This window comes from Mauremys reevesii, linkage group 2 (genome assembly GCF_016161935.1).
Source record: "Mauremys reevesii isolate NIE-2019 linkage group 2, ASM1616193v1, whole genome shotgun sequence".
NCBI lineage: Eukaryota > Metazoa > Chordata > Testudines > Geoemydidae > Mauremys > Mauremys reevesii.
In genome coordinates, this window is record NC_052624.1 from 95,004,474 (window position 1) to 95,018,953 (window position 14,480).

General features: G+C 43.6%; 2 protein-coding genes across 9 annotated transcripts in view; one reads left to right on the plus strand and one right to left on the minus strand.

Annotated features, from left to right (window-relative positions):
* The window catches only part of BLVRA (biliverdin reductase A), a 133,568-nt gene that overhangs the window by 9,442 nt on the left and 109,646 nt on the right, over nucleotides 1–14,480 (plus strand). The gene's annotated exons all lie outside the window — the stretch shown is intronic.
* LOC120397945 (cytochrome c oxidase assembly factor 1 homolog) overlaps nucleotides 1–14,480 on the minus strand; it is a 66,001-nt gene that overhangs the window by 7,261 nt on the left and 44,260 nt on the right. For 6 of the 8 annotated variants that reach the window (XM_039524710.1, XM_039524709.1, XM_039524708.1 and 3 more), the window contains one exon: nucleotides 2,847–2,948. In XM_039524710.1, the coding sequence (XP_039380644.1) occupies nucleotides 2,847–2,940 (94 nt within the window). In that variant the 5' untranslated portion in view covers nucleotides 2,941–2,948. Of the gene's footprint in view, nucleotides 1–2,846; nucleotides 2,949–3,266; nucleotides 3,349–6,364; nucleotides 6,575–14,480 lie in introns of those variants that run through there. The other 2 variants (XM_039524706.1, XM_039524703.1) reach the window with 2 other exon arrangements.

Below are 14,480 nucleotides of genomic sequence, written 5' to 3' on the forward strand. Positions count from 1 at the left end.
GAAAATATTCTTTCCAATGGTGACCAATGTATAAAATAGAGCTGTCGTGGGGGGAGGGAAGTAGTGGGCCCTCTAGTGCTAGAAAAATCTTGAAGCAAACTTTTCAAGCTGTGCATGCTGAGAGCAGGATTTTCAGATGTTCTCAGCACTGGCCTAGCTTCATTCCCACTGACTTTAATGAGAAGAGGGTTAGACTAACACTGAATACTTTTGAAAATCCCACCCTGAATATCTAGTTCCCACCTTAGATTTAAAACAGAGGACCCAAATCTTTTGTTTGTCCACCTCTTTATATTGCTCTGGGAGTGCAACAGGGTTGGTGGCTGTCCCCAGTTGACAAAGAGGCAGCTTTGCTGGTTTCTAGCCCAAGTTCTCCCATAGCCACTAATGAAGTCTGCAGCTGGCCATTTTCTGAGGGAGGACAGCCTCTGAGGGCCATGGATAGCAGCCAGCCAGGCTGCTTTCAATACTTAGGGGCCATCCCCAGCATAAAGCAGACTCTGAATCGGGAAGCTGCAGCCAGTCCCCCTTCACCCCCTTCATAAGATACCACCTTTCTCAGCTGTGCACAGTAGAGTGGTATCTTATGAATATCTTGCCTGAAGTATTAACATAAAATGCCTAAATGTGTGTGAACTTAGATATCTATAGCATGAACCCAGAGCAGGGGTTTCTAAAGGGCACAACAGTTGGTTATAAGGACTACTGTTTTATCTCTTCACAGAGAGCCTGAAATTGGAGCTCAGTTGTTTGTAGTGACAAGAAACTTCCTGATTATTGTGTCTGAAACTATTTCAGCATGACACAAAACTTAAATGGTGGGAGCAGTGGAAGGGGTTGGGTTGTTTTCTCCCTGGCACTGTCTTCAGGGCTCTGACAAAGCAAAGAGAATCTTGTAGAAAAGGTCCAGAACAGGAACAGTTATACACAGCAGATATACAAGGAAGTGATGTAAACCACTGGGTACAGCAAAGGGAGAAGTCAGAGGATCCTAGATTGAATAGCTACTCAGCTATTCAATGTACAACATGGAGGAAGTCCCAGGACTTCCCTGTGCTTCAGTCATCTTGGCTGTACACATGAAGATGAGGAAGGGGAACCAGAACTTCACTGAATCCACATGATTGGCACTGGTGCTTAGTTCTCCTGGGTTAACAAGCCTTTAAGGTTAGAGAGATGAAACTGTATTAGCTTGTGAGTCAAAGTAGTAGCTTCTGTTTCTGTTGAAGCTAACGAAGGGGGTAACTCTCGTTAAAGGCTGTACTTTAGTAATAAAAAGCCCAATTGGCCTGTAATCAAAATATCAAAAACGTTATATGGCTATCAATATCACACCAAAGCAATGGTCCTTAATAGGCTATGCATATTTCACTTGAACATTTCACCAGACAACGGTTTTAACGATGATCAATAGCCACATAAATTAATTGTATTGTTTTAGCTAAACAATTTGGGAAACTAAGGAGTTTTCACTCACTCTGCTAATGAAAGTAAATCTATTTCAAGGGATGTTAAGAGAAAATATTATTATCCCTGTTAAATCCAGCCTCTCTATTTTAAAACATGTCAGGCTTATCAGTCTGCCTGAGCTTCAGTTCAGAACTCACGTGCATGAGTTGTCTGAAATACAAGCTGGCTTTCCAATGTTGTCCAATTTGTTAAAATATGTCAAAGGGAAGGTTTCACAACTACTGAGGGCTTCAGAAAGGAGTTTGGTCACCTTTCCTGCAAATGTCCTCAGGATCAAGGCTAGGCAAAAAGCGAAATAAACTGATAATAACTACAGTAAAACCTCAGAATTACGAATGGACTAGTAAACTACACACCTCATTTGGAACTGGAAGTACACAATCAGGTGGCAGCAGAGACCAAAAAAAGGCAAGTACAGTACAGTACTGTGTTAAATGTAAACTACTAAAAAAAGGACAAGTTTAAAAAAAAAAAAAACACTCAAGGTAAGGAAACTGTTTCAGTGCTTGTTTCATTTAAATTAAGATTGTTTAAAAGCAGCATTTTTCTTCTGCATAGTAAAGTTTCAAGCCGTATTAAGTCAATGTTCAGTTGTAAACTTTTGAAAGAACAACCATAACCTTTTTGTTCAGAGTTACTAACAACCTCCATTTCTGAACTCTGAGGTTCTATTGTACAAGGGAAAGGCATGAGACCCTGAGGACTAGAGCATTCTAATAAATGGAAACAAAGCCTGTTGCTTCCAGACTATTAAATGTCTGGAAGTCACTAAAAAAGAAAATCAATTGCTTCAACTAATAACGTTAATAATTCTTGGCCAATTAAATCTAGCAAGTAAATCTGTCTGTCACCTAATTGACCGCGTCATCTCTCTAGGCTTCCTTTTAAGGCTCCAATCCTGCAACATGCTGAGCACTCTTAGCTGCTGTTGACTGTCTTCAATACACATTGATGCTCAGCACCTCACAAGATCCATTTTGAGGGAACAGCACCATAAACTGGATGTATTACAAACTGACCAAAATTCTAACAGGTTCACATTTCCCTATTTAAGTGGTGTTTCCCTGCCCCGTCCCCAACAACCATTTTTTTAAATCTAATTGAGAATAGAAACATTAATCTGTTTTTAAATAAATCCTTTTGAGACTAAAGTAACCATGCTTCAGAGAGAACTAGTATTGGAATTAAATAAAGCCAAGCCTACAAAATGAGGGACATTGCACTGGCAGGTGTGATTAATAAAAATCTTTAAGATCTGCTGCTCTTCCCTCCAAACCATGTTTATCAGAATCTGAACTATTCTTATTTGTCAACTGCACAAAGGGGAATGATGTGGAGAGGGCAGAAATAAGGTTGCTAATAGCAACAGGACTTACTTTGCATAAGATAATACATCACAGCACATCCCCCACCACTCAACAGCCCCAGATAAATAGCCATTTGCTGTAGTTTTCTTAAAGAGGCTGGCATTTTTCCCCCTAGGAAGAGAAAAAAAGACACACATTTATTGTATGAGGAAAACTAAGATTAAGATTTTTTTTTCTTTTGCCAAAGTTCTTTTCAATATCCCAGCAAAATAAGCCTGAATGAAATCACTGCATGTAGAAATCAAGCTCCCTGGGGCCCCACAGTACATCCAGCGGAACTCTGTGATGAGAACTGGGCACCTAAGCAGGATAGAATATGTTTATTCACTTCCTTTTGCGATGCCACCACTTCACTAATTGCCAAGAAGAAAATGACCTCCCTGGTGTGGCTGATGGCCAGAAACACAGCATATTGTTCTCACGGCTTACCATACATACTCAGTAATACAGTGCAAGTATTCAGACTTGAGAGGCCAGATTTATCCCTAGTGTAACTTCACTAAAGTAAATATGCTTGCACCGGAGTCAATTTGGCCAGAAGTCTTAAGCTACGCAGCCAAGCTACATCACTGCCAGTACACATAATGTTGCTGAGGTTTGAGTTTGGTGGTGGTTTTTTTTTTTTTTTAAGCCACTGGTAAACAGGAAGATTCTTGCAATCCTGTTCTTCTCTAATCCTTTTCCTTTACCATCCTGCCCATTTGATGAGTCATGGTTGTCGTATCCATCTGAATGACACAGCAGAGTAACAACTACCTCCTAAAGAGTCAACCTAGTAGAAGTTCTATGGCTTGGTTACCAGAGTATTGCTAAACTGTATGGCCAGGAGAATCCTATCAAACACTCTTCCCCAGATCACTCCTTCAGCGCAGGTTGTGGCAGTATGGGCCATAAAGAAGCATCTGAATAGCTGTTTCTTAAAGTGTTTCCATTACAAAAACGGGATAATGGACTATTTAGGGGAGCAGGGGAGAAACAGTCTGAACCTCATTTCAAATGTGAAGCAGTCTTGTTGACTGAAGAGTGTAGATGTCTGGTGTTAGTGTGGGCACTATTACTGGATGTTCTGATAAATTATAAAATTAGTGGTTTTAAAGCTTTCAAGCCCAAACCTTTGCCCTGCTGAAACTGTGCAAACGGACTGCTTAGCTAAAGCTAATAAAGCTGTTTAATGAAGCATAGCACAAAGCCAATTACAGAAATATGATGAGGCAAAGCCACTTAATACATCTTATGAAAATGGTCAGCATATCTCCCAAGAATGCATTAGTCAGACCTTGCTTCATCTGAGGAACCACATTTTAAGAGGGTGGAGTGACAAACAAAGGAACTCTTTCCCATAATGCTACGCACTAGTGTCTGACATCAGCATGATGTCTAGTATGTTCCCTGTCCTGCCTCAGAAATTGATTGTTTGCCTGAATTTCCCTATCATCCCCTGACATTTTCTAGCTGAGGTAAAGGAGGAATTTAATAATTAACCCAGATATCACTTTTGTCTATTGTCTTATGTGCATAAACAACTTTTAACTGTGTATTGTTACATTGTACCATAGCATTTTAAAATCATCTTTGCCAATTAGATCACTACGTTGAAGAGTAATTTCTTACGCGGAAGAACTGTCCTGAAATCAGATTACTACATAATACTTTCATAGCCACAGCACTCTACAAGTCCTCCTATAACATAAATCTTCAGAAGAGCCCTCTGAAGTAGGCAAGTATGATCACCATTTTACAGATGACGCAACTGAGGCAGACAGATCGTGTAACTTGAAGTCCCCATAAGGAACCAGTTTCAGAGCTGAGAACAGTCCCCAGGTCTGCACTCAAACCATTAGAGCATGCCAGCAATCCCAGCCTCTCCATCCTCCAACCCTGCCTATCTCACCTTTCCGTGCAGGCGGTTGCTGACTCTTTCAAAGAGATGATGGATTTTTGTTGGTTTTGACTCCCCTCTTCAACTCTTGTCTTCTTCCCCTGTCATTGCCCCTTTCTCTAGCTCCTCTGCCTGCACAAGTGACCCCCATCTCTTCTTCTTCCTGATCTATCTTTCCCCTAGTCTTGCTCACTTTTCCCCTCAACCTCTCATGCTACTCAAGTACCTCACAGAGAGTGGAGATATTAAAATTCTTCTTGTTGAGATGGTACTAGAGGATTCACAAGGACATACTCTTCTGAAAGGAAAAGCAGAACTTCTCCCAAATATACTACTTAATGCAATTTTCTCCAAGAAATACCTCATGGTGCATGTTTGTGTAACTCACATCTCTTATTATGGCCGACTTGTTGTGCTGCCCAGTTGTTTCCATCAGCCTATTATGATGTTTGCTCAACCAGACGTACAATAAAGCTGTAAACTGGCCAACGCTACCACTATTTTAGAAAAAATCGGTCTTTGATCTGGAAAGCTGATCTTTGTGTAACATGTTGTGACCTGAGGCATTTGTTATGTCCCTTTCAAAACCGTGGCCTAGAAGTGCCAGGCATAATTTTCTTCTTGCAGTGAAATTCAAGGTAATAGTACACAAATGTCTGTGCCCGCTAGGCACAGAGGACAGCTTGCTGAGGAAAACAGACACTGAAATCTAGCACCATTAAGCATCATAGGTAATACACATCAGTCTTGCATAAACCTAACAAAGAGCTGTAGTCAAAGGATCTGCTACTTGCAACCAAAATGTCTGTGGTTCATTAGGCATCACAGTCTGATCAATTCTCAAACAAGTGTGATGGAGAGAGAGAGAGGCATCCATGTCAATTAACAGGATGCTTATTTTATACACCTGCTATAATGTTCACCCTTCTTTACACCCAGTGGGTCTAGTTATACATCTCTGCTAGGTTGCAGTCTACACAAACATTAACATTTTCCCTTTTGTGAACTTCGAGGAAGCAAGAGGCTCAGCTGCTTAAATCTCACTAATCTTTTAAAAGATGAGATGAACTCAATAGTTACTGCAGCCCTCTCAATCACACCATCTATCTGAGGAACTTAAATGCCTCCCATCGGCAGAGTGTCTGAACGCTTCACAATCTTTAATGGATTTATCCTCACAACACCCCTCTAAGGTAGGGAAGTGCTACTTCCCCCATTTTACATATGGGAAACTGAGGCACACAGTCTCGGCCGTCAATTATCAGAGGGGTAGCAGTGTTAGTCTGGATCTGTAAAAAGCAACGAGTCCTGTGGCACCTTAAAGACTAACAGATGTATTGGAACATAAACTTTCGTGGGTGAATACCCACTTCGTCAGATGCATGTGTCGCACAGGATCTATGGGAGAGCAGGGTTTCCCAAATCCTAGCCTAGCACCCTAACCCATCCTCCCACACACATCTTGTCTGCTGTGATGATATATACCTGGGACAGTAAATTACACTAGGAGATTCAAAAGACCAAAGCTATCTAGTTCTTTTTACTCCTGGGGGAATTCTTCACCACTGCTCAGGTGCAGAATTCTTTGCTTCCCTACAGAAAAATATTTGAGGGGCCGCAAAGGGAAGCCACAAAAGTAGTTACTTGCCTGGAGCAGCCGGCAGAGACACAAATCAGCACGGAGGGAGTGGGGGGGGCGTGTATGTGTGGGGAGATGTCAATCACTGCCAAGGATGGGGCTGAGCGGGCGTGTGTCAGAGAGCGAATGAGACAGACTCTGGCTCGCTATTGCATGGAGGGGCAGGGCTTTGAGGTGCGTGGAGGCAGGCTCTGCCTGACGGATCAGCCCGTCTGCTTAGTTGTTCCCATCCTTAGTGAATTCCCCTAGGAGCATAAAACAAGTGTAAAAGTTTTAAGGCTCCTTTACATTGCCAGAGTGGTGTAAAGGAGCCTTACTGTAAATGACAGTATGGCTTTATAAATTGTGAGTTTGATTCTCCAGCCCTCACTTGCTTTTCAGTTGCCTGTGATTAATACTGAGCTAATGGCTGCATATATTTGTTGACTAAAAACTAGAAATAAAGGTTCAAACCTAGCTACATTACTGTTAGACAAAGGGGATTTGGGTATTTCCTCCAATGCTATCCACTCCCATTCTCCATTCGTTGTACTGTAATTTAAGTACATTACCAAAATGATTGAAATTGGTGTGATTATATTGCATTATTTTGACAAATAAAATATGCAGAATTTTGCAATAATGGGTGCAGAATTTTTAATTTTTTTGGCCCAGGATTCTCCCAGGAGAATCTTTAATGCATATGTTAGCAAGTCTCCAATGAGCTGAAAAGAGAATTCTGATCTCTCATTTCCTCAGGCGGAACCAAATTCAGTCAGCTACCATCTACCCTATAAGTGTACTAGACAGTGAGTTTCTTGTGTTAACTGATGGATGGTGCAACCAAGGCACGCACATGCAAACGGGCTTTTGGAGAGAACTTTTCAATAGAAATTCAGGGACTTGTTTGTTGGGCAAACTACATCCTACTATGCCTCTGTTCTGTGGCAAGGGTGTAAATTTCCATGAAATTTTTATTATTTCATTCACCAAGGGTTAATTTCCTTTCCCTAATCAGGATGACTACCTGTGAACTATAGGGTTAGACGATCCCATCAAAACACTTTACACCCTTAAACAAGCAACAACTGGTGACTTTTTAAGTGTGATCTATAAAATGCAAGTGAGAAATAGGATTTTGGGTTCCTGAACATGTATTAAGATATGAATATTAACAAAGACCAATCATCAGGATTGTCGTGCTAGTTCTGCTAGCTATCTGGTTTTTGCTAACATTAATGAGGGGTGTTGGGGGGAGCCATGCTTTGTGGAAAGTAGCAAACAACTTGGGAACCCTGTGGTCTGTAAAGGAATCTCGGAAAGAGAATGTACACATCATTCACAGTACAGGGATAACAGTAACAAGGGGGAAACAATGAGTTTCTGAGCAGTCCCTATAAGCACAGCAACCTGAAGTTAGGACACTGGCAATGAGTATTTTTACTTCCCTGTTACCAGCTATTTTCTATAAAGAGGTCTTCACAGCTAGGGTAAGAATCTATTAGACCACTAATGGGCATGTGAGTCAGCTTGTGAAAAACAAGCGCAGATTTCTTCACAATTGCTATTGAAAAGCACAAGTTCCAAGAAGACTGACACAAAAGGAGGAAGTGAACTACTTTGCAGGAAAAGTCTTTAATTTTAACATCAAGAGGAAAGCTAGGTTGAGATTAATGCACATGAAAGAATACCGAATCTACAGTATCAAAAGAATGGATGTATGGTTCTCACCAGAGAACCAGTCTAAAAGCACAGCCTTCTAATTGCTAGGCAACTTTATTTCACACAGTGAAAATGTAATGTAAAGATATAGGCCCAGGAGGAGGAGGAGGTGGTGGTGGTGGTGATGGTTTGGTTTGAAGCTGAGACTGACTAAGGGCTGGAGTTCTATAGCACTGAAATATAATAAGCCCAGAGTGGTGACAACTGCACAAGTTCATTTCAGCTGTGTCCAATGGTGGAATTCTCTCAAAAGCTACTGTTCTCATGAGACTTTGGCTTGTTTTGAATCTGAGCTGGAGGACCTTAGAGAGAAAGATGTTTGGCTTCAGGGAGTCCCTGACACTTGAGGCAGTTTAGATTTTAGACTCGGAGATATATGCGCCTCTCTGATTATTTATTTAAGACCTTATCTTTCTATCCTCATTGAGGTTGGCCGAACATTCCTCCACAGGTGTGGTAGACAGTAGCAGTGAAACAAAGGGCACTTTCACCAGGTGACGTGTGTGTATAACATGTCTCAGATTACAGTCACTGAAGTGACAAATCTCAGTTCTTTGGGGGCAGTGGCTATCTTTTTTGCAGTTTGTTTCTACAGTTACTAGCACAGTAGAGCTCTGATCCATGCCTGGGGTTCTAGGAACTACTGCAATACAAATATAATAATGGAAGCCATCACACTGAAGACTGAGGGAGCTGCACAAAACCTAAAGTAGTAATTGCTGATTCATTCTCTGACCTGCTCATTGGCCCTATACCTGTGTGGAACACAAGCACAGATGTCCCCTAAATCCAGTCAGCCAGCGGTTTTTTATATTTGGAAACGGTGCTGTTTTAAATGAGCAGAGTGGCACTTGCACTTTCTCTGTGGCCAAATGTTGAGATTTGAAGCATTTGGTGTCTGAAAATCAGGTGACTTATTTAGGTGCCCAAGTATGATCTGAGTGTCTAAATTCAGGCGGCTGAAGTTATGTCCTACGCATATATAATTTTTTTTTTTAAATCCCTCTGCCTCTTCACTTCAGCAAGTCTGAATTAACTTGATCAGGTTACAGATTCAACTTTTGTGAAAACAAGTCACTTAGGTATGAAGGACACAAGATCAGGTAGATGGCTGGGAAACCCCATACATCTCTTCATGTATTTCACTCTTACCAGCTACTGACAAATTCAGCTTACCCAGAAGAATGAGATGGAAATAACTGTCCATGACTCTTGTAAGACAAAACAGTGAGTTGTTTGGTATGTACAAGGCAGTTGGGTCTGATCTGGTTTTTCTCCCAATAAATGTCGGGAGACACAGGGCTTCAGAGATGGTTTGTTAATGCCCACAAAATACTTTCTTCCCCACTGTTGTCACTAAACAGGGGAAGTATAAGTAGATGCAATAGGTCTGCTTCAACAGTAATATTTTAATTCACTGTTTTCCACATATCTTCACTGACACTATGCTAGTGCATTTTGAAATGCAAATGAAGACTTTGCACAAGTTATTTACCTTGAGCAAAAGCTCAATCACTTAAGTTTACAGACAATCAAAATGAAGAGTAACAAAACAAAACCCATCCCTTGTTTATTATTATTTCTTCCCCATCCCATTTCAGGAGGAGTATTTTGACATTTAGAGAGAGATGCTGACTCGACTTTGAAATATTCTCACCAGGATCAGTCCACAGACTCTTCTCTAGAAGCTGAAAAAGCTTCCAAGGGTTAGCTGTCCATCTAACAGGGAGATAAATAGACCCCTATCTGTGAAAGGATTGTGTGCTCTTTCTGGTGAATTTTAGTCTATTTTCTGCCTCTCTCTCTCTCGTTAATTAACTATAAAATCTAGAGCAGCCAACGTAATTATTAAGAATTCATAATAGTCACCCATCCCACTCTCGGCAAATCTTGCAGATATAGCACATCTAGGGAAATGCTTCTAGAGAAGGTGTGTGTTATGCTGTCTCAATCAACTGGCATATCTGCTTTCCTCTTCTTTCCCCTCAGCTTTCTGTATTCACACCATCCCGCATGTAGTCACTCCCTCCCTAGACTACTCTTCTATTCTTCCCCATTGGCTTTCTCCCGTTTCTCAGACTTCTCCTTTCTTCCAGTGCTACCTATCCCCCTTTCCATTGACTGCTGTGCCTTCTGCCCTCTTTACTCCTGCCATGCCCCAGGTTACCCTTCTGTAAAAGGGATTTTGTTTCCCTCAATGGGGACAAGAGGGCCAAAGGACCAAATCCTTCTGGTTTTTCTCCCAAATCCCACTGATACACAAAAGTTCCATCTCTACATTTACAAAGTGCTTTCAGATCCTAGGATGAAAGGCTTATGTACAGATTAGAGCAGGGGGGTCCACCGTTGACATTTCTGAAGATAAATGCATCTACCAGTCACCCATATTGAAACAATATGGCTATATTATATCTTAAAGACCAGAAAATAGGATGTGTTACAGGAGAAGCAGAATAATTATAGCTGTAGTGTGACCCATATTTGCTGCTGTTAGAGAATGGCATTGTAGGTTAATACCTACTAATCTGTCATTAGCAGTCCTAATTGTATGCCTCTGTTTATTAAAAAAACAAAAACAAAAACATTAGTTTAAAGGTGAATTACAAAAGATTTAAAGAGTAAGATTTCAGAACAGGAAGAAAGTACCCGTTGTTGTAGTCAGATTTAAAAATGTAATTGGTATGGGTACTTTTAACAATATTTGAGATGTTTACCTGAGAAGTCTAAGGTGCAGACTTCGTGGTTTCTCTGCAAGCATGAGTGACATCCCAAGAAGCACACTCAAAGCTTTGAAAGAATCATTCTGTTCTAAACTCTTAATTTAATTCCCTAAATGCCCATGAAAACTGAACAGATACCAGCTTGTCAGGCATGTCTATCACAGAACCAGTGAATCATCCCTGCCGCATATTGGCTCTAACAAGAGCTGGTGTCAAAACACAGCTCTCAAATTACCATCGAAAACTTAATTAAGAAAATGGTGATTGTGTTACTTTAGCAACTATCTTGTGCTGTAGATATGAGAGGAAAATACTGCTTCACAGGAGCTTGAGAGAGATGGTCTGTCAAGCAAGGGACACTTTCCGAATGTGATGTGTGCATACATCTTATTTGTCCACAGCTCCCTAGAATATGATCACTGAATCTGCAAGACGAGTGATAATTTAAGAGTTCATAAACCATTTCTGAGTGAGAGATCAAAGAAGCTGCAGTGCCTGGAATGCAATAAGAGCTATTTAGTTCTCAGATCTGCTCACTGACTAGCCATCTGTGTCCAATGTGCTACATACACTGAAAAGTTTCCAAAATTTAAAGGCACTGAGATGCATATCTTTTTAATTCAGCAAATACAATCCCAATATGGAAAAATATATAAACAGAAAAGATTTATAAATTACTGTAAAATGATAAATTTTACAATAAAGAGCAAGAAAGACCTGAAGAAATTAAAAATTACATATTTCTATTAGAGAAGTGCCCAGAAGCACCAACAAAAGATCCTGACTAAAGCTGGTCAGCAACTGTGCAAAGAAACCACTTTTTGTTGGAAAACATGGATTCATCCCAATCAATATGTTTGATGGAAATGTATCTATCTAGACAAACTTCCTGTGAAACACAGGCAAGGGTCTAACAGAACCCTGCCCAGTTTGCTGCTTGAGACCTCAAGGTTTCCAGGGTCCCTGCTATGGAGCCTGGAAGCCCCAATTCAATACTGGCTAAATCTATTAAGGAAACTATAGGATTTAGCAAAAATAGAGCTTAAATATACTGCAATTTAAAAATAAAAATAAGTCTGAAACACCAGCAACATGGCAAGATTAATAGGGAATGTGACATAGAAACACACTACTCTAAGCAGAGAAGCAGGAACACTATCATATACTTACAAAATTCCTCTACAACCTCAGGTTTTTCATTCAGACTGAAGTTGGTAAGTTCATAGACTGAGCTTGTGAGATCAGATGTGGAGGTGAAAGAGGAGCAGGAAAGTGGCAAGGAAACTGCCCCACACCTCTGGCCATTTTTCACACACTCCACATCTGTTGTCAGTACTTTGACTTAATCTAAAGAATGGCATAACTTCACGTATGGACCATGTAAGGAAAAGGGTGTGTTGGTTGCACAAAAGGCAGCTGGTTCTGAGTCAGCTTCTCTCCATAAAAAGGAAACATTTCAGAAATGTATTGTTACATTATTTTTATGACCTTTTCATTTATTCATTGAATCTTAGGTACTTGTGTGGTCTCGAATGCCATAGCATCTAAGCAACTCACAATATACTATACCCCTATGAGTTAACTCCCCATTTGCAGATGGGGAATTGAGACAGAGAGAGACATGGGGTACATCTATATGGCTAGTGGAAGCGAGCCTCCTCCCGCATTGACAGACCCAGATTTGTGGAGCTTCTAGCAATAGCTACGTAGACAACGTTTTTAAGTTGCAACTTGGGCTACAGCTCAGGCTCTGAAGCTTTCCCTCTTCTACCCCCCCACCCCCAAACTATTTTTAGCACTGTAGTGCAAGCACCGCATGCTCAATTCTGTCCTCCCAGGCTCAGAGGCTCTCACAGCTGCTGGCTGTGGAATGTAACCTAAGTGACTTGCTCAAAGTCACACAGGAAGTCTATGCCAGGGGCAAGAAATTGAACCTGGGTCTCCCGAGCCCAATGTGACTACCCTAATCACTAGCCCAGAAGTGGGCAAACTACGTGGCCCAGGGGACTATTCTCCTTGGCCCCTGAGCTCCTGGCCTGGGAGGTTAGCCTCTGGCCCCTCCCCCACTGTCCTCCCTCCCCCGCAGCCTCAGCTCACTGGCCACAGGCACAACGCTCTGGGCAGCGGGGCGGCGAGTTCCTGGGGCAGCGCAGCTGCAGAGCCCAGCCAGACCCGGTGCTCTGTGCTGTGCGGTGCATGGCTGGCTCCAGCCAGGTGGTGCGGCTGTAGCGCCGCCAGCCACCGGTGCTCCAGGCAGTGCGGTAATGGGGAGGGGGGGGGTTGATAGAGGGCAGGGGAGTTTGGGGGGTGGGCAAGGGCCAGGGGTGTGGATAGGAGTGGGGGCGGTCAGAGGGTGGGGAACAGGGGTGTGATGAATGCGGGCAGAGGTTCTGGGGCGGTCAGGAAGAAGGGGTGGTTGGCTGGTGCAGGGGTGCCGGGGCAGTCAGGCAGGAGAGGAGGGGTTGGATGGGGCGGTGGGGGGCAGGTAGGGGCAGGGGATCTGGGGGTGGTCAGGGAGAAGAGGTGGTTGGATGGGGCAGGGGTCCCAAGGGCGAGAAGCAGGGGAGATTGGATGGGGGTGGGGGCGGGGGCTGGGCTAGCCTCCCCTAACCAGCCCTCCATACAATTTCTGAAACCCAATACAGCTCTCAGGCCAAAAAGTTTGCCCGCTCCTTCATTTAGCCCATCCTTCCTCTCCTGAAAAGACACTTACCACCCTGTGAAAGGGGAGCCTTGCTGAACAAAGACAAGTCCACTTTCTACAGTAAAGTTACATTAGGCTAGGCCTGCACAACATGCGGCCCGCGAGCCTCACTGTGCGGCCCACGAGGGGATTCTAAATCCCCCACCCACGGCGCTCTGCGGGCAGCCCAGAGCCCTTTGAATCCTGGCCGCGGCCAGGAAGCAAAGAGCTCTGGGCTGCCAGCAACCGCGGGGAGCCCAGAGCCCTTTGAATCTCGGCCGCGGCCGGGAGTCAAAGCGCTCTGGGCTGCCCGCAGAGATTCCCAGCCGTGGCTGGGATTTAAAGGGCTCAGGGCTCCCCGTGGCTGCGGGCAGCCCAGAGCCATTTCAATCCCGGCATGTGGCCGCTGTTTGCCCCCTCCCCAGACCTCTGCCCCAACTGCCCCCCAGGACCCCCACCCCCACTCTAAAAGCTGCTGCTGCTGCTCCTTGTCCCCCGATTGCTCCCCCCCACGACCCCTGCTCCAACTGCCCCTTGGGACCCCAGCCCCTATCTAAGCCTCCCTTCTCCTTGTCCCCAACTGCCCCTCCTGAGACCCCTCAACTTTCCCCCAGGACCCCACCCTCTACCTGTCCCCTGATAAACCCCTGGGACTCCCATGCCTATCCAACTGCTGCCTGTCCCCTGACTGCCCCCCTGAACCTCTGCCCCATCCAACCCCACCTGCTCCCTGTCCCTTGACTGCCCCCTGGAACTCCCTACCCCTTCTCCAACCCTCAAACCCCCTTACCGTGCCACTCAGACCAGCGTGTCTGGCTCCATGCAGCTCCAGACACATTGCTGCCATGCTCCCCCGTGGAGCCCACAGCCCCCCCACAGCACCTGCCTTCCAGATTTGAACACCTCAGGATTCAGGAGTGCTCAAGCTCAGTTTGGGCAGCTGTTACTTCATTTCTCCCAAATCAAATATACTGATCCACTGTAACTTGCTGTAGAAAAAGCAGGATAAAATTGAGCAAGA